Source organism: Balaenoptera musculus, chromosome 2 (assembly GCF_009873245.2).
Source record: "Balaenoptera musculus isolate JJ_BM4_2016_0621 chromosome 2, mBalMus1.pri.v3, whole genome shotgun sequence".
In the NCBI taxonomy this organism is placed as follows: domain Eukaryota; kingdom Metazoa; phylum Chordata; class Mammalia; order Artiodactyla; family Balaenopteridae; genus Balaenoptera; species Balaenoptera musculus.
In genome coordinates, this window is record NC_045786.1 from 150,855,961 (window position 1) to 150,882,328 (window position 26,368).

Consider the following 26,368-nt stretch of genomic DNA (forward strand, 5'->3'; position numbering starts at 1 on the left):
CATTGATATGTTACTTTATTCTACCCATTCCTTGTCTATATGCTTCCGGTAACTACAACTTACTAGGAGAATCCACATGGTATTCATGTGCCTGGCATACTAACATTTCTATTACATTAAAATAAAAAGAGAAAAGTCACATAAGTTGAGTGTTCCTTCTTGAAAATCTTCAGCTAAATGAGATGCTGAGGTTTCAAGTAAAGGTACCCAGGCTGAAGGTCCTTCCTGGGTGTTTTCCAGGAGGTTCTAAAACTAAGAGACTGATTTTATGACAAGTTAATTACCTTTGCATTTTTCCAGTTTGAAATACAGGGAGGAATCTTCCACTCTTGTTGTTCCTTCACGGTCATCTGAATCGAGAAAAGAGAGGAAGAAGAGACATTTTTAGATTTATAGTCTAGCTAAAAACCTAAGTGCAATCTTTCTCTTCAAAGACAGCTCAGTATACACTACATATGGATGGATTTAGTCAAAGGTCCTAATTCCATTTGTTTGGTGGCACTATATACTATGTTCCCATATCATGGGTTCTAGTAATAACTTTAATATAAAAAATGGAAAATAATCTATAAATTATTTTTGACAGTTATATATGCTGGTTAGTATTTTTACATATTTAAACTGATGTGACTTCTTTCAGATGAGAACTTGTTCTTTTAGTTGGGTAATAAAATATATCTAAAAAAAGCCACTTGGACTATCAAGCACAGACCTAATGATCCCAGGTACTTACTTCCTATAACTATGATAACATTCTTCTTGTCAAATACCAGACCCTTTTCATTCCGTTAAATGCAGGGGTTAGGTTAATAATAATAAAACTAATAGCTAACATTTTACATACATTCTCATAGGCACTCTGGAACTGCATGTTATAATCTTGAGTGGGTCCCTATTTGATCTTGGAAAACAAATTAAAGAAACAGTAAGTGTGGTGAAATGTAACTACATAGGCATCTAGACTTTATTCTATGTGAGGTTATTTATAAAATTAGTAATCATGAGTACAAAAAGAGATTTTAAACTAGAGCAAAGATTACCTTTCGGCTAGGAGAATGCATGACAGGTGCAGGAGGAGAAGGTGGTCCCCGGGGAATTTTCTTATTAATCCTGAAGGATAAACCAAAGCACAACCACAGAGTGATACAGATTTTTCCTTTTTAGTTAATAGTCGTCTCCCCTCCTCATTTTTTATTATGTAAAGCTTCAAACAGATACAAAAACAGAGTGTATAACAAACGTCCACCTATTATATAGCAATGTGTTGAGAAGCTAGAGCTGGTGTATTCAATTAAGAATGTGCAGATTATGACCTGCTGAATGAGGGGCACAAGACACCCACCCAGGGTCCGCAGATAGCTCTCTCAGCATCCAAGCTCCCACTTTGGGGAAGTGAAACCCATTGGGTTGTTTCTCAATTAAAGGTGCAGTTTTAATACACCCACCTGAGGAAGTAGAGTCACAAGATTTATTATTACTTTCAGATCCCAGAAGTGAGGAGTGAGGAGCGGGGAAAGAACTGGAGGAAGGATAATCTTCTGTCCTAGGCCACATGTGAGCAGGAGATAGAGAGCAGGGTAGCAATACCTATTACTTACAAGGTAGTTGGGACAGAGGATACTAATTTTTCCTGGGGCTTAACTCTAAGTGGTTATAGTCACCCTTTGGTATCTGAGGAGGACTGGTTCCTGGACGCCTGAGGATACCAAAAGCTGTGAATGCTCAAGTCCTTTATTAAAGTGGCATAGTATTTGCATATAACCTATACACATCCTCCCATATACTTTAAATCATTTCTAGATTACGTATAATACCTAATACAATGTAAATGTTATATAAATAGTTCTGGTAGGTGTGGCAAATTAAGTTTTGCTTTTGAGAACTTTCTGGAATTTTTTTCCCTGAATTTTTTTAAAAAAATTATTCTTTTGGCCATGCCACGCGGCATGTGGGATCTTAGCTCCCCGACCAGGGACTGAACCCGTGCCCCCTGCAGTGGAAGCACGGAGTCCTAACCACTTGACCACCAGGGAAAACCCTCCCGAATATTTTTGATCTGTGGTTGGTTGGAATCACGGGTGCAGAACCTGTAGATACAAAGGGCCAACTATATTTTAAAAGGTTCCCTGGGAAAGGCAAAGGGGGAACTTATGACCGGCATCCTAAACACAAGTCCTAATCTAAATGTCCAGTCTCTAGGTGTGAGCAGGGTTATCATACTGTAAAATGCCTAGGCAGCAACTCAGGAAAAAAAAAGTTGTTTTCCTCAAAAGTTGTTTTTCTCATCACAACCACTCAGCTTCAACAATTATTAAAACACAGCCAACTCTCTCATCATCATTACCCACTTTACCTCCACACTATTAACATCATTTCATCGAGCAATATATTTTTGCCTTCTTAAGAAACAGCTTTATTGAGGTACAACTAATGTACAATTAACAATACATGAAGTGTACAATCTGATTAACTTCTGACACAAGTAAATACCTATGAAACCATCATCACAATCAAAATAGTGAAGATACCCATCACCTCCAAAAGTTTCTGCATGCCCCTTTGCCTATCCCTCTTTTTCCTCTCATCGCCTATCCATACTCCCTCCTTCCTGGCAGGCAACCACTGATCTACTTCCTGTCATCGTAGACTAGTTTGCGTTTTCTAGAGTTTTATATAAAAAGAATCATACAGTATGTACTTGTTTTTGTCTCACTTCTTTCACTCAGCATAATTATTTTGAGATTCACCCATGTCACTTTACTGCACGTATTAAAGTTTATTCCTTTTTATTGCTCAACAGTATTCCACGTATAGATGTCTCACAATCTGTTTATCCATTCACATGTCGATAGACATTTTCCTCCTTTGATATCTTTTTTTAAGAATAGTGGTTCCTTCTCATGAAACCACCTACTTACTTGAACCTTGGAGGCTCCATTGGATCTTTCTGCATTTCCACCATTCGAATAACTCTCTGTTTAGCTCCAGAGTTGAAAGCCACTCCTTGTTGAGATGGTGTGTATCTAAAGAATGTAGATGAAACTAAAGGTATATCCAGTTCAAGTTTTCAATAGGTATTTTTCTTCTATTACAATCCTAAACTGGACTACATTGTCAACTTCTCTCACAAAGTATTAATCGAAAATTGCAACAATATTTAGGCAGAGCAGATAGCAACGGAGATAAGAGAACTAACAGCAATTCTGAGTTATAAGCACAATGTAAACTACAGTTGTATTAATTTGCAAATAATCCATCACAGTCCATTTTGAACCATGGAAGCCACAGTGTTCAATTTCACAGATAAGAGGTCTAGAAAATAGCACCTATTTCGTAAGTCTGCATTTGAGGAAAAAATGCCTCAAAATATCCTCAGCAAGCAACTTATAGTTAATAGTTTTTGACTAAGCATAGGCTGTAAAACAGAAAGAATAATGGCAGCAGTCCTACCAGCTCTAAATTTTCCGTTAATATCTATATATGAATCATCTTTCCACATAAAGATTTAGTTGAGTGAAATCCCTCAAAATTTGGAAGTATTATAAGGATGGCTATTATTATATAAATGATATTAATATATTATTAATATTTATAGTATACTATTATATTAAATAATTATAATAGTATACTATATAATATTTCCTATATACTGTTATATATTATATACATATATATTATATAAAAATTGAAAACTATAATCATTGTGGTTTGCATCATATACTCTATGTAATTGTTAATTTCTAAAAACAAAAAATATGTTTTTAAAATAGCATAATAGCTAATATCTTAAAAGTGGATAGCTTAAAAAATTCTGCTTTCAACTGAATGCGCAAAGAGTCAATAGGCTTCAAGTCATTATTCAAAAAACTGCATTTACAATTGTGACTAAAGGTAGTGAAAGAATACCAGGACCCCCAAATCCAATCACTTCCAACATGAAACTAAAACCTCCAGGCATGATTCATACCGGATATACTGAGCAGGAGCCAGTTTATCAGCTGCTCGGACTGGCATGGCCGCAGCAACCTTCTGCGATACGGATTTTTCTAAGGCTACCCTTGTCTTTTCTGTTATCTGAGATAAGAAACAACACATTGAGTGGTTTGAAAGTTAATAAAGATGTAAAAAGTCATCTAAAATAATTATATATATCAATTCCCAGTTACCTCTTTAATGGCGTCTTCATCAGGTCTTTGCAGGTCTGGGTCATCTGCATTCATGACTTCTTTGGGAACCAGGTCAGTGTACTTGCTATAAATGACCTAAAATGTTCAAACACAAGCAGCCTTAAGAAAAGCAAAGAGTGAAGAGAAGCAACCTCATTAAGTCATTTCAGAAGTCAAAATGTCCTCTCAGCACACTTATAAATTTAGGACACAGATTTTGTCTTTTAGATTTTAAAACCAAGGAAGTTTAAATATATATATATATATAAATTGCTGCCCTGGCTATAAAAGTTAATAATTTTCCTCTGACCTCAAGCATTTAAATTATTTGAGATCTTCTAATCAAGTCAGTATCCAAATAAATTGTGCCAACAAAATCTTATGCATCAGTGATCCCTATTTTTAAGGCTCACTAGGATTTGAAATTAATGATGATATAAACCTCCTATAGCACCATTAGCTTGGATTACAAGCTCACTGGAATGTAAGTCAGGTTACTGAATAATTTCCAAATTCAGGAGGCCTAAAAAATTTCATTGACCTCGCCCTACTTATAATGTTTGTCTTTTATGGCATCAACTCTATTCATAGACTAAGAAAATGAACATATGCCATGGTCAAAAAAACCCAGAACACTTTCTTCCCTGAAAAAAAAAAATTCTATACACACACCTTATTTTACACTCATTATCCAAATTTAGGACTGTTATCTGATTGGTAGGCCTCTGCCAAATAGAATATTACTGACTTTCATGTCCATCTATCCTTTCGAATACTTCCATAATAACTTACATGGCAGATTTTACAGAAAAACAGAAGTACTGGAAATTTAACAAATAAGCAGCATTCTAGATTTTGCTGCTTGAGTTGGGAATTCTTTGACACACATACAGATAAAGGACAACTTATAAATATGAAAGAAAACAAAATTCCTGGGCACTTGAGATCTTCAGAAATTTTCTGCAGAAGAAAATGTTTACTACTATAAGTCAAAGTCTTATATCAATAATTGCATTCTACCATGACATTCCTTAAAATAGCTTAAAGGAAATGCATGCTATTGCTAATTTCTCACTCCAAACAACAGAGCAAAAAAAACTTAATGGCCTATACGACCTGACCTGGCTTTGCCTACAGCTTCAATCTTCCCCTGTACCTCTCGCTCCCTCATTCATTATGCTTCAGTCACATGGACTCTTCTGTTTTTTGAACACAACCTGCTTTCCCCCAATTCTGAGCCTTTACAGAGTATTGCTCCCAGTTCTTCAATTGGGTTCTCAACCTGAGTCTTGGTTCAAAGGTCAGGTATGCAAGGGTGAGACCGCCTATGACTACCCTCACTAAAGGGGCAACCCCTCCCTACCCAATCATTCAGTGTCACAGAACTCTGTATACTCTCTTCAAAGCACTGCTCACAGTATGAAATTATTATCTATTTAAAATCTTTACCTGTCTTCCCCATTAAAGTAATAACAATTATAATAGGTAACATTTATTAAGCACTTATTTTGTGCCACTGTTCTTTTGCTTTATATACATAAACTAACCTAACTTTCGCATCAACCCTATGAGGTGTGCACAATGATTATACCTATATTATTGATGAGGAATCTCTTATTCATTTAAGTGTCCCCAGTGCTTATAACAATGCCTGGTCCACAGGAGGCATTCAGTCAATAGTTTTTGTACAAATGATTGAATGTATGACTTTCAGAGACGCTCTATTCTATGCTAAAGGTACATATATTTTGGGCCTGCAGAATGTTCTATATAAGCTGTTGATTTCCTGGAAAAACTGTATCATGACTATAGACTGAAATCTCCAGCTTGTTTTTCTCAGGAATAAGAAAAGGGATCAGGTAAGAAATGTAGATAATTTACCACAAAACATGTCTATTGATATGGGAGCTACTAGTGTCACCATCCTCTCAGAGTGTTCATTTTGGAAGGGACCCTAAAGCGCACTCCAGTGAGAAAAGCAAGGCTCAGTGCATTAAGATCACACAGCTCGTAGCTGACCTCCAAAGTCTTATTTCTTGGGCTTCCCTGGTGGCGCAGTGGTTAAGAATCCGCCTGCCAATGCAGGGGACACGGGTTCGAGCTCTGGTCAGGGAAGATCCCACATGCCGTGGAGCAACTAAGCCCGTGCGCCACAACTACTGAGCCTGTGCTCTAGAGCCTGCAAGCCACAACTACTGAGCCCACGTGCCGCAACTACTGAAGCTCGCGTGCCTAGAGCCCGTGCTCCGCAACAAGAGTAGCCACGGCAATGAGAAGCCCGCGCACTGCAACGAAGAGCAGCCCCTACTCGCCGCAACTGGAGAAAGCCCGCGCGCAGCAACAAAGACCCAACACGACCAACAATAAAAATAAATTAAAAAAAAAAAAGTCTTACTTCTTTTCAGGATGGAAAAAATCTATATCATAAGAATTAAAAGTTATATAACAATCTCTAGAAAATAATACCAAGACTATGAAGAGTTAATTACTTTTACACAGTAATTGCTACAGGAAGGGATTCTACTCCCTGGTAGTCGTATATGCTCAACATAAAATCTCAATACTAATTTAGCATACAAGAGCCATTTGCTGCTTCTTATTTGGGTATTCCAAAGTTAATAACCCTTTAAATGAGCATCAATAAGATTCTAGCATTTCACAAAGCTGAGTGAAGGACATCTGAAGAGCAAGATTCCTCCATGGTATTCACTATAAAACCCCAAATTTTTATTGCCTTAGAACCAAATGTGCTGAAGAAACTCAGTATATCTCAGGGGGCAAAGGGGCTGGGGAGGATTATCCGAAAAATTACAATATACTTTCGAAGGTATCAGGAGCACAAATGAGTTTTGTGAACAAGATAAAGTAATAACTCATCTATGAAACAGAAGTTTTTTGTTACTGAAAACTGGCAAAGGATTGGATTGACTAAAAGGATAAGCTTGTCAGCATAGCTACCATTTCAGAGGTAGAAAGAAAACGCTGTCTTTATAGACATAGTTTGTGAAATCATATGACCAAGGTAATAACATACAATTTATCTTGGGGTTAAGGTTGTTTGGAGTTTTTTTGGGGGGGGTTGAGGGGTTGAAGGCATTCTTTTAGGCAATATCATGTATGTAACATTTCCTATTTAACGATTTCAGAAGGAAAAATGTAAACACCAGGCTTTTTATTTTAAGATTTATGACTGAAGTCACAATTTGGAAAAAAATAAAAAAGGATTTAGTTCTATTGAGATTTACTTAAATTTTTTTTTCTCCTTCCCAATTTTGTATTACTATTAAGTCTTGTACACAGTATTTACTTTACATTTAGAGAGATCAATGGCCTTAGACTTGCCCTAGAATATTATCCCTTGGAACCTTGCCTTGTTCACCTCTTATACCTACAGCTAGCATTTTCCATTCTTGCTCTTTCATTATTAATATTTCAGTGAGAAGTCCCTGGTTCCTGAAGAATGCCAGATCCCTCTGATACAAATCAGAAACCACTGCAGTATAGCGCAAATTCAATAATCCAATAAGCCATTTTCATCCTATGTCAAGGACCCTGCATATCAGCATTCTGAATGACAATGAATTTTTTAAAAATCTCATTTTGTGCATTTAGTAGCCAATTCCTACTTCTGAAACAGGAAAATCAGTGGTTTTAACACAGGGCAATGTTAACGCCTCCAACTCCCCTCCCAGGGCCTTTGAAAACACGTGAGATGTTTCTGTTTACGACAATGGCGGGGGTGCAGGAGGGGGCACTACTGGCATTTAATAGGTAGCGCCAGTTATGTTAAACATAATACAATGCTCAAGACAGTCCCAAACAATCAAGAAGTGTTCCCCTCCTCCAAATGCCAATGCATAGTTAATGTTGAATTATTACATGCAGTCTAAAACTTCATGCATTAATACATCCACTTTTAAAAATAACATATTAATTAAATTTGTGTAAGGAATTCAAATGTATGTTCCAGGGTATAAAGTCCAGCAAGGAAATACATCCATCATAAACAATGTTAGAATCCTCCAGGTAGTCACTCTATTCAGTATCTTTCTTCTCAACTCATTGAGTGCCCTATTCTTTTTTTTTTTTTAATCTTCATTGTGGTTACTTATTATGATTTTTTTTAAGCAGTCTTAGGAGCAGTTTTCAGAGCAGTTTTTGGTTCACAGCAAAATTAACAGGATGTAGAGAGATTTCCTATACACCCCCACCCCACAAATGTACAGCTTCCCCATTACAGTCAGGGTTAGTATGAACCTGAGAGTGGTACCCCTATAAACTACTAGGGTTCATTTCCAGTGGCTGATTTCTAGGCAAACATGTAAGGTTTTTACTGTGTAACGAACAATACTTTGGAGATTTTATTTGGCCAGAATACTGAAATCTAAAAATAAACAGTTCAGTTTTAACATTTCTACTCTACTTTCAATACAAAAGAATCACCAATATACATGTAAGATGGGCTAAAACTGTATTTCATTCAAAATTACACATCCTGTCAATGTCAAATTATTGTCCTAAAATGCTGCTTTTTCCTAATAAATGAGAGGAGAGGTAGCACATACCAATAGAGCATAGTTATTATTCCAGAGAAGGAGAGGTGCACCAAAACAAAGGTGGATGAAGGCCTTCATGGCCCAGGGTAAATTTCCAGTATATGCCCTGCATGTATAGGGACTTATTTTTCCTTTTGCAGGAGTGGACTGTGCTTCCTTAGTGGCTTCAGGAAAAGTGGTTTTCTGTTATTCAATAAATATTGCTATAATACCTCCAACAAACACTTCTGAATGCCTGTGTGTCAAGCTGTCAGGCACTAAGTTAGGTGCCAAAGAGGAAAATGAAAAGATATAATCTCTGTACTCAAGGAGCTTTTAGCCAAATGACATAGAACATTATTAGTGAATGGATAACTACAACAAAAGGATAACTGCAACAAAATGGATAATTACAACTGCTACTTTACAGTAAACACAGGGAATAGGGAGGAAGGACACCCAATCTAGCTAGGGAGGATCAGGGAGAGTATCCTGGAATAGTGAAGAGCGAGTTGTGACTTGAAAGCAATAGAATTTAGCCAGAAAAAAGAATAGGGAGACGGCTTTCCCCAGCATAGGAGGGCACCCAGAGGAAGCTCCCAAGGTAAGAAAGAACATGCCATAATAGGGGAGCTGCAAGAAGTTCCTCATAGCAGACATTCATAGGGAATGCCTGAAAGTTTCTTCTTCTTTAACCACCACCTGTTATGGTGATTATTTCGTATTGAAAATAAATAGAATGGCTAAAACTGGACTCTTTATTTTCGGATTTCAGTATTCTGGTCATGAAAGTTGATGCTAGGCTAGAAAGGTAAGCAAGGGGTCAAGTGTGCCATAAGGTGCTTGGCTGGTTCTTATCCTGAAGGCTATGGAAAGATTTTAAGTGTGCATGCTTGTGTGTGTTTATGTGGGGGAGAGAGGGAGAGAAACAGAAAAACGTGAATGACTGTTTTTTCAGGCAGGCAAGACAAATGCCCAGGAGATGGGTTCAGACTCTACTGCAGTAAATTAAGCAAGAAAAAATAAGGGTCTGAACTAAGTAGCAGAGAAGGGACTATACCAGAGAAATGTTAAGGAAATAAGATAAATCATGGTGACTAACAGATGGAGGGTCTGAGGGAAACACAAAAGAATGGAATGATTGTTAAGCAAAGGCTTTTTAGAGAACATACTGGCATTATGTGCCACATTTGAAATGTGAATATCCTTTGACCCAATGTATAGACTACTAAGAATTTATTTTACACAAATACTCATGTGCAAAAAGATGTTTATATATGGATCTTGAATACAGCACTGTGTGCAAAACTAAAAAATTGGAAACCACTAATGCTTAGAATATCTATATAGATTTTTCTTAATGAAAATCTTCAAAACATCTTAAGTAAAAAAAAAAAGCATCTATAGGAGTTATGAGAATTAAAACCTCATTCATGTAAAAAAAAGATGTGTATGTTTGAGTGTATATGTGAGTGTGTATATATGTAAAGTGGGAATGCATGTAAAGGTGAGGTTACAAAGAAAAGGGGAAGGGACGAGATCCAGGATACACTAGAATACACTTGACAAGATTAGGTTTAGATAGGAGAAGAGATTTGTTATAGAGACAAAAGGAATAGTCAAGACAAAAAGACACGTGCAGGATAAAGAAAGCCAACAATTTTCTTCCAGTAGTCTTATCTGCAAACAGATGGGGAGTCACCTGTTAAACTGAGAGGGGATGGAGAGTAGTAGGAGTTAAGCTTGGAGGAACATCAAGACAGCTCTGCTGAAACCTGAGATACAAATTTGCATGACTGCATAATTGTTTTCCCCCAAAACTAGCAGCCATGATGGAGGAGCAAAGGATGGTTTATCATTAGTGCTGTCTTACAGGGTAAAATGAAAATGTTTGGGAGAGAGAGAAGCAAAGGACAGGTAGTGAAGGTTCTCAAGTACTTTCCCCAATATCTTCAATTCCAAAGAGCCCTTTTACCTCTACTTGGAGTATTTATTTATTAAAAAAAAAAACTAGGTCTTAAAAACAGTTCCTTGGCTCTGAGTGTGGCTGCTCTGTGATGAGATTATTTTAAGTAAACTTCATTTTTTGTCTTTGGATTACTTTGTAAGCAGGGCCATCCTAAAAGTAGCAAGTGCCAGTTTTGTACTTAATCAAGGGAGAAAGAAGTCTATGTGATTAATTCTATTCAAATGAACCATTAAAATAATTAAGTATCTATGTACTCTTTAAGTACATGGAAGAGAAATAGAAGACTATAGACAAAACTAAATTTAATTTTTTTAGGGTGCTAGGATTGTAGATTTTTAAAAATTTGCTAGCCTTTAAAAAAGTTAGTACTATAAAAGAATTGTTTTTAATATACAGTGCTGTATGTCAATTATATCTCAATAAAACTAGAAGGGAAAAAAAAGAACTGCTTTTAAAATGTAAAACAAATACATAAAAACCCTTAAGTATACATAACCTGTCATCAATTTGGGGAATTTTAAAGGAAAAAGTCATTGCTGTTATGAAGTCATATTATATTGTTCATATTGTTATGAAGTCATCTTCAGTTAGCCTAAGTATACTTCACTATTACTTTTAACATAAACTAAATGGCCAGATTTATCATTTTTCATACAATTAAAAAAACTCCTCACAAAATATTTATCAATGGGGAAAAAAAATCAATGAGAGGGTTACCTTGTCTTTTGACTGTCCCTGTCGAGCAATTGCATCATACTTAATTTTTCCTTCAGCATCCACCTGAATGGCCAGTGCATTTGACATTTTTTTCTTTCGTCCCATATCCAGGGGATACTGGGCCACGTGGATCTCTGGAAAAGCACCTCCATCTCCAAAATCCTATATATTAAAAAGAAATAAAAAGAATATTTAATAGTAGTTTGAGATTTAAGATATATTCACTCATTCAACAAATAACCATTGAACCCTTATTATGCTAGAAGTTACAGAAATGGCAGTAAACAAAACAGAGGTCTCTGACCTTGTGGAGTGTACATTTTAGTGGGCAAAGGTATAAAAAGCATAATTTTTGGCTTGTGATAAATGCCTTGAAAGCAATAAAGGGACTGGGAAGAGGGGCTATTTTCTTTATTATTATTATTTTTTAAATGAATTTATTTATTAATTTGTTTTTGGCTGCATTGGGTCTTTGTTGCTGCATGCGGGCTTTCTCTAGTTGCAGTGAACAGGGGCTACTCTTCCTTGCAGTGCGCGGGCTTCTCATTGTGGTGGCTTCTCTTGCTGCTGAGCACAGGCTCTAGGTGCGCGGGCTTCAGTAGTTGTGGCTCGCGGGCTCTAGAATGCAGGCTCAGTAGTTGTGGTGCACAGGCTTAGTTGCTCTGCGGCGTGTGGGATCTTCCCGGACCAGGGCTCGAACCCGTGTCCCCTGCACTGGCAGGCGGATTCTTAACCACTGCGCCACCAGGGAAGTCCCAAGAGGGGTTATTTTTGATAGTGTGGTTGGGATAACCTTTGTGAAGAGGTAACATGAGCTAAAGCCTGAATGATGAGAAATCAGTCATGGGAAGATCTGAAGGAAGCATTTTCTAGGCAGATTATACAGCAAGTGTGAAGGCCCTGCTGCAAGAACGAGCTTGGCATGTTCTAGGAAATGAGTGTCCATTGGGGCTGTAGCTTTTTGAGGGCAGAGGAGCAGACATATAGGTGATAAGTCTGCATGGGTGGACAAACACCAGATCACGAAAGGGCTTCTAGACCATGGCAAGGATGTGGATTTTATGTACATGACAAGAAGAAATTAAACAAAATGTTTAGCATAAGGAAAAGATTTTTCATACATAATTTTCTTAGTGAAGGACAGGTCATGCTATAATTAGAGTAAAAATGTAAAGTATTAGGGAGTTCCCTGGTGGCCTAGTGGTTAGGATTCTGGGCTTTCACCACTGTGGCCCAGGTTCAATCCCTGGTCGGGGAACTGAGATCCCGCAAGCTGAGCGGTACAGCCAAAAAAAAAAAAAAAGTAAAGAATTATATTTCTTCTTCAGATTTTAACAACATACTATTTATTCAGTGTTCCATGAGAAGCAAATAAGTAGGAAGGACCCAGAAATGAGTTTACCACATTTCTAACGAAGATTATACAATTACTTAGAAGAGAGAATTAAGACCTCTAAAGTAGAACAAGCTAAGTCTGTCAATGAAGTTTAATATTACAAAAACGTATATCATCAAATTAACGTATGAATATTAAATATAATTTAAATAGTTTTCTTAAATTTAATAATACTTGCTTAGTACCTTATTATAATTTACAAAATATAATCCACACATATATTCTCATTTAATTCTTGTAGTTCTTCAACACCTCATATTTTCATATGGAAAAAATTCAAGTTTAGGAAAGTTAGAAGTGATTTTTCCAGGTTCTCATGGATAGCTATGAGGACCTGAACCCAGATCTTTTGACTCCAAAAGTCTTTAAATTTTTTACTAAACTGAAATACCCTGGCTCAAAAAAAGGCAAATCATTTCACTAAGAAATGAGAGAAAAAATATATTAATATTAATCATTTAGAGGGGGTTTGATGGAAAAAAAATTATGAAAATAGCCACTTTTATATGATCTCCTCCTTCAAGAAATATTCCATTAGATCCTGGATATATGATTTTCTAGGTACAACATGCTTACTTGCTAAAGAAAGGTTTGACATTTTTTAAAACAAACAATAAAGCTAAAGGAGACATTTTCTTGTAAATTAGGCAGAAAATAGTTAAGGTATTCCCAAGAAAGGTCCTACCTGTACCCAGGCCATCAATCTGACATGGGCTCAGATTTACTAGAGTTCTTCAACTATAATAAGCACTTCAGGACTGTAGATGTGGCATTACATGGTCATAAAGCTTGCCAGAAAAATCATAGCTTTTACTTTAAAAACTAGGACAAAATGCTTTCTTCCACAGAACTTTCACTCTCCTCAAGAAGCATTCACAGTATTTCTATTAGCTGGCCATTTTGGTTTGATTTTCAAATAAACTGTTCTGCTCCACCAGGATATATGACACTTTTGATAGTCAAGTAAGATTTTAAAATCTAACAGTACCTGAATGTCCTGATGCTGAAATGCAAGTAAGGATGAGATTTCTACTGTAGGTAAAATGATGCCTGCCATCCCACCCTAATCTATCGAGAGGCCAAAAGTAGAGCATCTGTAATCCCTAAAAAGAAACAACTCAAGCCTTCTGTTAGATAATGACAAGTTCTGTCTTTTTGCCACAGATAAGACGGCATCACAGCTTCCTTAATATCTTTTATTTTGCTCTGCTTCTCACAAATTACATTATCAGTGAAAACAAAAGCAACAACAACAAAAAAATCCCATCATAAGTGTGGTAAGACTGGCTTTCACACACTAGAATTAATAAGGACCAGAGGACAGCTGAACAAAAATCAACCACAGAAACAAAAAAATCACCAGGGAATATGTTAGGAGAAGACATGATCTCTTTAGTTGAGTGTTCCTCTTCTAGGCTGTACAAAGAGTTTGGTAGGGCAGGGGTAATGACAAACATGAGAGAGGCTGAGAATACAGTTGCCTTTTTATAGGTGCTAAGCAACATACTTCAATCCACTGAATACTTAGTTCACTATGATCACCACTTGGAGGCATATGAAAAAAAGCTAAGGACACTGGGCCCTTCCCATTTGTAAAGTAAAATTATAACCATATAAAGACAGAACATGACAAAGTGATAAAATGAAAATAACTGGGTACAAACATGAATAGGCACAGAGGTTTTTAATAGGGCAGGTATATCCCTTGGGAATTGGAGGAGGAAAATTTGCAGGAGTCAGAATGAATACAGGGAGATGGAGAACAGAAAGCGGCTTTGAAAAGGAGGAAAGTCTCAAATGTTTGCGTTTCTCCCTAGATTAAAAAAAAGGTGATCAAGCATGGGCAGTATGCCCTGGAATTAGGGAAAGGAATACGCATTGAACTGATGCACAAGATCCTGAGTAATTAGGAGAATAGGTGCTGCCAAAAAAGTTTGTTCTTTGGGAACAAGCTAGAGATATAAAAAGATCATTTCAGATTCCTCCTTCTCCCTCACTGCCTCCGAATCAACCAACAAATTCTGTCTCTTATACCTTCCCGCAAATTCATCTAATCTGTATGTTAGAATATATTAACATTCTCAAGTTGAAGATAAGAAAACAGATGAAGAGAGCTTAGGATCTGTCCAGGGTCACACAAAGAGTAAGGAACACAGCTATAATGCAAAACAATTAATTAAAAAAAACTCCTTGTCAGTGTTCTATCCACTATACCAACAGGAAAGAAATCAGAAAAGGAAATGCTGCTGGAGTTTTCCCTGGAGGAAAGTTGTTTCTTCAGGGTGATGTGGCATTGTGCATGAAGGGGAGAGGGAGGGAAAGGCACCTGAACATGAAACCATTCTTTCATCTTTTTCCTCTTACTTTCCCATTATTTTCCATATACTATAATCCCCCCCAAACATAAAGGGTTTGTTAGTTTCTTCTGTACGTGAGTAACAGTTTGACATAAGAATAGACATAAATTGTACACTTCTCCAGTGATCATAAAGCAGTGAGAATAAGCAAGAAGAAAAAGCTCAATCTTCTGAGGGAAGTACATGTCTTGAGAGCTCACAACCAGAATTTCTATCATACTGACATTCATATGCAGAAGTTCTAGGGTTTAAATTTATTTTACAAAGGTGCTATAATAATTTTCAGCACAATTGTTTACCTCTAATAACCGAGGTATCCAGCCTTTCCGGTACCCGTATGGGGGAGGTTCTCTTCGGGAGGAGACCAGTGAGGTCTGTCGTGATCTCTGCGATCTTGCTTTTTCTTCAGCCTCAAGCTGGTCCTGAGATAGCTGAGTAGGTGCAGGTAAAAAGCTATAAGCAAAGATAATAAAAGTCAGAATTTTAAAAACTCTTATATTTGATTATTGCAATTTAGCCATCAGACACTATTTTCCTGTAATACTTTTTCCTTTGAGCAAAAGAGCAAACTTTCCAATGATTTATGGCAGGATTATCAGTCATTTTATTATGCCTGGAAAGCAATAAGTACTAAGAGACATACAGTAAAAACACCTGACCAGGATGCAGGCAACTGGTGCCCAGAATAAAAAATTAACAGATATTTCACATAATAAACCATTGAGTTTTTATGCTTCCACCTTTCTTTTCTTATAATAAGCAAGTAAATTTTCTCAATTACGAAGGGGTCAACTCTCTAGTATATGGTTTTCTTAGTGTCTTTACTATTCTTTTACTCCTTATTTTCAACTATTTTACTCTTATGCTTCCTACTTTTAACTATTTTAGCATCAATACAAAAAAATAAATATTAGCACTGAATGTAACAAAGAGGTGGATAAAATAAGAAAACACGAGTTGCATATTTAAGTGTGTTTTCCCAAGGTATATAGTTTAGAATGCAATTTAAAATTTAAGAGTTCAAAGATTCAAAGCAGAAATTCTAAAGATGTAATTTGGTACTCTTTAATCAAAGCAGCCTTTCTACTAAACCATTCTTAACTTTTAAGTATGATAAATGTTATTATAGAGATATCCCAAAGTACCACAAAAGGATTCCAGTATATGAATAATACATTTAATGGAAAAGTTAAGGTTCCTTTGTGATTCTTGACTAGTAAGAATATGTGAATAAGCAGTAGAGCTTATTTATTCAAAAATATTTAGTGGTTGCTGGGGTGCAGGCACTGTATTAGGTAGGCAATGAGATGATGAACAGAAAAAGACAGCTGGGTCTTGCAGGGGAGAGAGACAATCAAAATCACACAAATCCATAGTAATCCACTTACTAAGTGATAAGAAAAAGTACAGAGTGTTATGACAGCGTATGTCAGAGGGCTCTAATCCAGTCTGGCGGGTCAGGTAATGTGATGGCTAAGAACTGAGTTCAAATCCTACCCATGCCACTCACTAACCTGGATTAGTTGTTTACCTCTCTGAACCTCAGTTTTCTCATTTGTAATGACAGACCAAAAGATTACCTATCTCACAGAGCTGTAGTAAGTATTAAATGACAGTACCCATGAACCACTTGGCACGGTGTCTAAATACCATTCAATATGTGTTCCATAAATATTTGATTATTTGGAGCTGTTCTCCAATTCCCCCAGTTTGGGTTAGTTGCCCAAACTAACCACCCATGCTCTCACAAGACCCTCTATGTATCATTATTACAACATCTACCTTATTTATTGCTATCATCTATTTATTTACCTTTCTTTCTCTCATTAGACTGTAGGCAACTTGAGGGCAGGAATCACTCCTTCTGTTTCTTTTATTCCTAACTCTCCACGCATTGTCTAGCTAGCTCACAGCAGGGCCTACTTCCATGTTGGCAAGAGAAATATATTCACTCTTCCCTTTGCACTCATTTTTATGTCACCTGTTCCTTTAAACAAGCCATCTCAGGATCTTTACATTTGCTTTCCCACTGCCATAAAGTATTCTTATTTACTTATTAAGAAAACTCTTCCCCAGATTTTTTAGTGCTTGCTTCTTAGTATTCATGTCCCTGCTCAATTACATCTCGCAACAGCTGTTACATGACCACCTTGTCCAAAACAGCATTCCACCCCACACTTTGAGTCACTCTCTATCCCTTTATTTGTATTTTATTCTTAGTACTTACTACCTGAACTTGCATTACTGATTTGTTTACTCCTGCAGTCTGTCTTCCCTAGAATGTAAGTTCTGTGAGGATAAGAAGTTTGCCTGACTGATTCAATACTGTAAAACCAACCCTAGCCTGACACATGGTAGACTTTCAACACATGCGATTTACTAACTGGATGAATGGAGTCAAACGTTTTGGGCTTATACCACAGTTGTTTTCAGTAAACCATGTATACCCAATACATAGGAGGGATACAAAGACAGTAACAAAGAAGCCAAAATATTTACTTATGTTTCATTTCTCTTGTCTTTACCTTCTGTTGGAAGAACCAGTCGGTAAAATGATCAAAAGGCAGAGTTTGGACAAACCAGTAAACAGGAAATCTGGCCTGGATTATGATGAGAACACACCCTAGCCTTCCAGGGGGTCTTAATTTTGTTGCTCCCTGTAAAGGATGATATTCCCATGAGGAATGGTGGGGGGGGGCTGCATAAGCCAGCAAAAAGTCTACCTCAGTGTTTCTCAACTGGGAGCAAAATATCTACAACATAGACATCTGACAATGTCTGGAGACATCTTGATTGTTAGAACTTGGGAGGTAGGGGGTAGAAAGGGGTTTGGAGGTTCCACTGGCATCTAGTGGGTAGAGGCCAAAGATGCTGCTAAACATCTTAATATGCGCAGGACAGTCCCATACTGTCTTATGACAGTCCCATAAGAATGAATTATCCAGTCCAAAACGTCAATAGTGCCACTGTGGAGACATCTTAGTCTATCATTTCCCCTTTACTAAAGAAAGCGTATTAAATGCAAGTGATATTATTAGATACAGAACCTTAAATACACGAGTTTAGAAAGTTAAATCCGTATGACTTTAAATCTTTAGTTAGTAACACCAGGACTGTAACACATCAGCACGTCCAGTCCCTGCTGTTAAGAATCCTTGGTAGATTTCAGAGAGAACAGTTCACCTGGAAACTTGAGACCATCTCCAGAAACCAAATCAGCTAAAACTCAACAAAATCAGAAAGCTATGTAAGTCAAGCTATTTAAAGACTGCACTCTGCCCCTGCAATTTTAAGGAACAAAAATAATAATTTTTTGGCCACGCCACGCAGTTCCCCCAATCAGGGATTGAACCCGCGTCCTCTGCCCTGGAAGCGCTGAGTGTTAACCACTGGACCACCAGGGAAGTCCCTGCCACTGCAGTTTTAAGCACACAATACCCACAATATCTCTGACATTTTTCCTGTGTGTCCTTTTCAAGTTCCATCTTTTCCACAAAGCCTTTCCTCATAACTCGACTAGTCTTTGTCACACTTCTCCCAACCGGAGAGCACTCAATCAAATGTTTGCTGCCTGCAACATTTACTAAAGAAAACGCTCCATTTCATTCAGCTCATTCCATCTAATTCTTTTTGCCCTTAAGGTTAGTACTACACAATAAGCATTCTGTGTTGTTCTTTGTTTCATATCTGTATGCCTTGTACCCCATCTTCACTGCAGCCAAAGACTGTCAGATTTCCTTCTGTATACACACAAGCTCTAGGATAGAGCAAGGCACCCAAAAGTAATTCCCAAAAGAATTTTCTGATTCAAATATGTTTAGGATTCATAACTGTCATCAGCCAGGAAAAACGTATGTGAGGAGAATGAAGGGTGTTTAGGGAACTCAATCGTATGTACTAACATGATTACTTTCTTTACCCTCTGTGACACTCAACTTTTCCTGTTGCGTTCGTTCGCATGTAAAGTTTTTCTATTTAGATGGGGCAGCAAGGTCGACAACTAATAGGAGTTACGTAACTCCTTGGAATCTCCCCCTTAAGCATCTTTCTCTTAAAGGCGGGGACCACTTTACTTGCGGTTGCCAAGGCAACCGGGACAGCAAAAATCCGAAGTGGTTCCATCTACAGGAAGAAATCCTAAGGCCCAAAGTTAAAGTGCAGAGCAGCGGCGCGAATTAGTAGACAGCGACCACTACTATGGCTGATTTTAAATCTCCGTTCAGTGCCGCGCGCCCCCCCCCTTTTTTTCCCAGGAATCCTTGTTTCGGGACAGAGACAGGAGAGAGACTTCGGCAGGCGAACGGCCGTAAGCGAAGCGGTCGCCTCCCACCCACTTCACTCTGCCAAGACAAATAAGCCACTGCCCTCCACACCCCCATCGCGCCCACCCGAGCCGCGGACCCGAGGGAGCTCTCTCCACACCCCCAAGATGCTTAAGCGAAAACACATACGACTCCTCGGCATCTTAAGCCAGAGAACTATTCGCCACGCCGCGGCTTTCGGTCCTAGTGAGGGGGCGAACTCAACCCGGGAAGCCGCTCAGGAAAGACCCCAGCTTCGGCGAGGCCTAGTCGCCCCGGCGGCCGGCGAGAGGGCCTAGCCGTGGCCTCGGCCTGTGTCGCTCTGTGGCCCGGGCTGGGTTACTGCCCGGAGAGTGTGGGCAGAGAAATGAAAAAGGTGGGTACTCCCAGACCCTTCCGTATCGAGCACCCAAATCAACAACCCACCTGGTGAGCGCCATCTTCTTCCGCTTCTTCCAGCGCGAGCGACAGCACCGCGGGGCGGGTCTTTCCCGGCACAGAGTTGGGGAAAGGAAGGAGCGAGCGGTGCGCAGGCGCCCCAGCCGACTGGCCTTCTGGGATTTGTAGTTTTTTGAACAAGACTACAATTCGGTTCTCTTCTAACCGGAGTTATCACGGATAAGCGCTTCAGTTAAGAAAAAGCAAATGCATCACTCTTCCACTGTGACACGATAGAGCGTTCTCTAGGCAAAATACTAACGAAGTTGAGATGCCTTTTAAGTCTCTTTATTTTATTCTACACTTAATCTCATTTTCCTTGTGGGGTCCCAAATACGAAAGCCTTCCGGGGGCGGCAACGTTAAATAAAAGAGTGGGAAACAGTGAGACTGACGAATGGAGAATTATTGGACGCTGTGAAAACATTCACACTCAAAAATTTTTACACGCTGTCTTCTTTCTCCACACTCCACCTCCAAAAGGGGGGGAGGTATTGTGTGATCCTTAGTAAGTTACCTTCAGAACACTCCTTATGTGTATTATGTGTGTATGTTTTTATATACGTAGGTGTTTTAGATAGATTGTCTTTTACATAGATTATGGAATAAACATAGTCTTTGATGAAGTGATAGGATAAATGAAATCTGCTTCAAAATATTGGGGAGAGGGAGGTGGGTGGAATATACTGTAGATGAAACAAGAATAGCTGTGAGTTTTGATCACTGTTGAGGCTAGATAATGGGGAAATGGATATTTATTATACTATTCTCTCTACTCTTGTATACGTTTGAAATCTTCCATGATGTAGAAACGAACTTTTAATAGCAGTATAGCACACATACAGAAAGGTGCATGCACTTAGTGTACAGTTCTTTGAATTTTTCCAAACCACATACACTAGTTTGAGCAGCAGCAGAAGCACCCCGCATCCAAGATCACTTGATTTCTGGTGTGACAAGATGTTCAAGGCTAATTTAGTACTTTTTCTGCCCCAGACCTTGAATCAGTCCTTTTTCCAAGAAGGTTTTCTTTAAGTGGAAAGTGATATTTAAAGAAAACAATCTGGATGCTACAAATGCTCATCGTTACTGGGCAATTATTGTTTGTAAGCCTTTTCAGTGGACAGAGCTAAAAAATTCACATATACACATATTTTTTGAGAAAATGCATCATGCATTTATGCTAATATTCCAATCCAAGTTTAGGATTATACAGATTTTACTTTGATTTTATATGTGTATCTCTTCTGAAAATCTCAGTACCTAATGGTGTTAACATAATTACTCATTTGCTTTATCCTACTATATATATAATGGTTTCAGAATAACATTCTAATATGATTACTAAACATATGCCTAATGATAATAGTTTCTGAATTTTTTTTTCAAGTCTTTTTTGTCCTCAGGGTATATCTCTCTAGGCACGTACAGTCAAGTTGCATTGCTTTAAAGTGACTTGGAATAATTCCTCTGTGTGTGATTAGGCCACTAACTTGATACCCAGTTAGGTCTGAATATTTCATTTTGCTTTGGATTTTTGGGAGCTGCTTTTTAAAAAAAAAATAGTTCTGTGAAACAGTTATATGGTTTCAAATCCAAAATTTACCAAGCAGGTAGTACATTCAGAGAAGTCTAGATTATTTCCCAGTCTCTTCCTTCTTTTTCCTTTCCTCACCCTGTAGATAACGTTTAAAAATATTTTTTATAGTGTATCCTTCCATTTAAAAGTATACACAAATAAGTATATATATATATTTTTAATAAATTTATTTATTTAATTAATTAATTTATTTTTTGGCTGCATTGGGTCTTCGTTGCTGCGTGTGGGTTTCTCTAGTTGCGGCGAAAGGTGGCCACTCTTCGTTGTGGTGAGCGCTTCTCATTGCAGTGACTTCTTTTGTTGCAGAGCACAGCTCCAGGTCCACAGTCTTCAGTAGTTGTGGCACGTGGGCTCCATAGTTGTGGCTTGTGGGCTCTAGAGCGCAGGCTCAGTAGTTGGGCATGGGCTTAGTTGCTCCACGCATGTGGGATCTTCCCAGACCAGGGCTTGAACCCATGTCCCATGAACTGGCAGGCGGATTCTTAACCACTGCACCACCAGGGAAGTCCCCAAATATATTTTTTATACTTCTTTTTCTTTCTTAGACAAGTAGCAGATACTATACACACTTTTCTTCACTTTGCTTTTTTCCGCTTGTTAATATATCTGGGAGATCACTCCTTTGCAGTATATAGAGATTACATCGGAGATTCTGAGCAGAGAAAAAACTTGATCTGACGTATGTTTTCAAGACGATCATTATGACTACTATGTTAAAAATGGATTCCAAGAAGCAAGGAAGGAAATGGGGAGACCAATGCGTAGCTTTTGAGGTAATTTGGGGAGAGATGCTGATGGCTTAGGCAGGGAGTTAGTGGTGGATATGGTAAGAAGTTGGAATCTGGATCTATTTTGAAGGTATAAGCAACAAATTTTGATGATGGAATTGATGTGAGGTATGAAAGAGAGTAATCAAGGATGACTCCAACCAGGATAGAGTTGCCATTTACTGAGATGGGAAAACTGCAAGAGGGTCATGTTTGGGGTGGGGGGGAAGATCAGGAATTTGGTTTTGAACATGTTACATTTGAAATGCCTTGTTAGACGGCCAAGTAAATGTGTCAAGCAGGCAGTTTGTATACAAGTTTGAAGTATGGGGGAAATAATCTAGGTTGGAGACCTTTGGAGACAGATAGTACTTACATTCATGATACCAGATGAGATTACCAATGGAGGGAGTGTGGGTACAGAAGAGAAGTAGTCCAAGGACAGACTTCTGGAGTTTAGAAGTTGGGGAGATGGGAGGAACCAGTAAGGAGACTGAGAGAGAATTGCTAGAGGTTTGATCAATGGAATTAGGAGAGAAAGCATATGTCTTTCTTTTGGATCAGAAGCTATAAGGTTGTAGGCGTGATTTACCAGTATCTATCTTTCCTGGCATAAAGCAAGAGCCTGTGACAGGGAAGAATGAAGCCACCATGCAAAAAGGAGAGACCAGAGAGTAAAGAGGAGAGTAAGAGATTGATAGAGGTTGAGACCTCTGAACAACATCATGGGAGTTCCTGGATCCATCAGTGCCTAAAGACCACACCACCTTCAATTTTTTTAACCAAGTGAGCCAATAAATTATTTTGTTGCTTTAAACTAGTTTGAGTTTGTTGTCATTTACAACATAAAGGTTATTTTCTGTGCTCCCATAATACTTGTTCTTCCCCCAGTCTTTTTTTTTTTAACATCTTTATTGGAGTATAATTGCTTTATAATAGTGTTTTAGTTTCTGCTTTATAACAAAGTGAATCAGCTATACATATACATATATCCCCATATCTCCTCCCTCTTGCATCTCCCTCCCACCCTCTCTATCCCACCCCTCGAGGTGGTCACAAAGCACCGAGCTGATCTCCCTGTGCTATGCGGCTGCTTCCCACTAGCTATCTATTTTACATTTGGTAGTATTTATAAGTCCATGCCACTCTCTCACTTCGTCCCAGCTTACCCTTCCCCCTCCCCGTGTCCTCAAGTCCATTCTCTACATCTGCGTCTTTATTCCTGTCCTGCCCCTAGGTTCTTCAGAACCATTTTTTTTTTTCGATTCCATACATATGTGTTAGCATACTATATTTGTTTTTCTCTTTCTGACTTACTTCACTCTGTATGACAGACTCTAGGTCCATCCACCTCACTACAAATAACTCAGTTTCGTTTCTTTTTATGGCTGACTAATATTCCATTGTATATATGTGCCACATCTTCTTTATCCACTCATCTGTCGATGGGCACTTAGGTTGCTTCCATGTCCTGGCTATTGTAAATAGAGCTGCAATGAACATTGTGGTACAGGACTCGTTTTGAATTATGGTTCTCTTGGGGTATATGCCCAGTAGTGGGATTGCTGGGTCATATGGTAGTTCTATTTTTAGTTTTTTAAGGAACCTCCATGCTGTTTTCCATAGTAGCTGTATCAATTTACATACTCACCAACAGTGCAAGAGGGTTCTCTTTTCTCCACACCCTCTCTAGCATTTATTGTTTGTAGATTTTTTGATGATGGTCATTCTGACTGGTGTGAGGTGATACCTCATTGTAGTTTTGATTTGCATTTCTCTAATGATTAGTGATGTTGAGCATTCTTTCATGTGTTTGTTGGCAATCTGTATATCTTCTTTGGAGAAATGTCAATTTAGGTCTTCTGCCCATTTTTGGATTGGGTTGTTTGTTTTTGTGATATGGAGCTGCATGAGATGCTTGTATATTTAGGAGATTAATCCTTTGTCAGTTGCTTCATTTGCAAATACTTTCTCCCATTCTGAGGGTTGTCTTTTCGTCTTGTTTATGGTTTTCTTTGCTGTGCAAAAGCTTTTAAGTTTCATTAGGTCCCATTTGTTTATTTTTGTTTTTATTTCCAATTCTCTAGGAGGTGGGTCAAAAAGGATCTTGCTGTGATTTATGTCATAGAGTGTTCTGCCTATGTTTTCCTCTAAAAGTTTTATAGTGTCTGGCCTTACATTTAGGTCTTTAATCCATTTTGAGTTTATTTTTGTGTATGGTGTTAGGGAGTGTTCTAATTTCATTCTTTTACATGTAGCTGTCCAGTTTTCCCAGCACCACTTATTGAAGAGGCTGTCTCTTCTCCATTGTATATTCTTGCCTCCTTTATCAAAAATAAGGTGACCATATGTGCGTGGGTTTATCTCTGGGCTTTCTGTCCTGTTCCATTGATCTATATTTCTGTTTTTGTCCCAGTACCATACTGTCTTGATTACTGTAGCTTTGTAGTATAGTCTGAAGTCAGGGAGCCTGATTCCTACAGCTCCATTTTTTGTTCTCATGATTGCTTTGGCTATTCGGGGTCTTTTGTGTTTCCATACAAATTGTGAAATATTTTGTTATAGTTCTGTGGAAAATGCCATTGGTAGTTTGATAGGGATTGCATTGAATCTGTAGATTGCTTTGGGTAGTATAGTCGTTTTCACAATGTTGATTCTTCCAATCCAAGAACATGGTATATCTCTCCATCTGTTTGTATCATCTTTAATTTCTTTCATCAGTGTCTTATAGTTTTCTGCATATAGGTCTTTTGTCTCCTCAGTAGGTTTATTCCTAGGTATTTTATTCTTTTTGTTGCAGTGGTAAATGGGAGTGTTTCCTTAATTTCTCTTTCAGATTTTTCATCATTAGTGTATAGGAATGCAAGAGATTTCTGTGCATTAATTTTGTATCCTGCTACTTTACCAAATTCGTTGATTAGCTCTAGTAGTTTTCTGGTAGCATCTTTAGGATTCTCTATGTATAGTATCATGTCATCTGCAAAGAGTGACAGCTTTATTTCTTCTTGTCTGATTTGGATTCCTTTTATTTCTTTTTCTTCTGTGATTGCTGTGGCTAAAACTTCCAAAACTATGTTGAATAATAGTGGTGAGAATGGACAACCTTGTCTTGTTCTGATCTTAATGGAAATGGTTTCAGTTTTTCACCATTGAGAACGATGTTGGCTGTGGGTTTGTCATATATGGCCTTTATTATGTTGAGGTAAGTTCCCTCTATGCCTACTTTCTGGAGGGTTTTTATCATAAATTGGTGTTGAATTTTGTTGAAAGCTTTTTCTGCATCTACTGAGATGATCATACGGTTTTTCTCCTTCTATCTGTTAATATGGTTTATCACATTGATTGATTTGCGTATATTGAAGAATCCTTGCATTCCTGGGATAAATCCCACTTGATCATGGTGTATGATCCTTTTAATGTGCTGTGGGATTCTGTTTGCTAGTATTTTGTTTGAGGACTTCTGCATCTATGGTCATCAATGATATTGGCCTGTAGTTTTCTTTTCTTGTGACATCTTTGTCTGGTTTTGGTATCAGAGTGATGGTGGCGTCATAGAATGAGTTTGGGAGCATTCCTCCCTCTGCTATATTTTGGAAAAGTTTGAGAAGGATAGGTGTTAGCTCTTCTCTAAATGTTTGATAGAATTTGCCTGTGAAGCCATCTGGTCGTGGGCTTTTGTTTATTGGAAGATTTTTAATCACAGTCTCAATTTCAGTGCTTGTGATTGGTCTGTTCATATTTTCTATTTCTTCCTGGTTCAGTCTCGGAAGGTTGTGCTTTTCTAAGATGTTGTCCATTTCTTGCAGGTTGTCCATTTTATTGGCATAGAGTTGCTTGTAGTAATCTCTCATGATCCTTTGTATTTCTGCAGGGTCAGTTGTTACTTCTCCTTTTTCATTTCTAATTCTGTTGATTTGGGTCTTCTCCCTTTTTTTCTTGATGAGTCTGGCTAATGGTTTATCAATTTTGTTTATCTTCTCAGAGAACCAGCTTTTAGTTTTATTGATCTTTGCTATTGTTTCCCTCATTTCTTTTTCATTTATTTCTGATCTGATCTTTATGATTTCTTTCTTTCTGCTAACTTTGGGGGTTTTTTTGTTCTTCTTTCTCTAATTCCTTTAGG

At 38.0% G+C, this 26,368-nt stretch overlaps 1 protein-coding gene across 1 annotated transcript in view; it reads right to left on the reverse strand.

Annotated features, from left to right (window-relative positions):
• The window catches only part of SNW1 (SNW domain containing 1), a 35,269-nt gene extending 15,306 nt beyond the window's left edge, over nt 1-19,963 (reverse strand). The window contains exons 1-8 of the mRNA XM_036841863.1: nt 19,868-19,963; nt 15,440-15,593; nt 11,388-11,549; nt 4,167-4,262; nt 3,968-4,074; nt 2,919-3,023; nt 1,041-1,110; nt 285-350 (exon numbers count right to left, since the gene is read on the reverse strand). Coding sequence (XP_036697758.1) covers nt 285-350; nt 1,041-1,110; nt 2,919-3,023; nt 3,968-4,074; nt 4,167-4,262; nt 11,388-11,549; nt 15,440-15,593; nt 19,868-19,881 — 774 coding nt within the window. The 5' untranslated portion in view covers nt 19,882-19,963. The remainder of the gene's footprint in view (nt 1-284; nt 351-1,040; nt 1,111-2,918; nt 3,024-3,967; nt 4,075-4,166; nt 4,263-11,387; nt 11,550-15,439; nt 15,594-19,867) is intronic.
• Nucleotides 19,964-26,368: the final 6,405 nt, after the last annotated feature.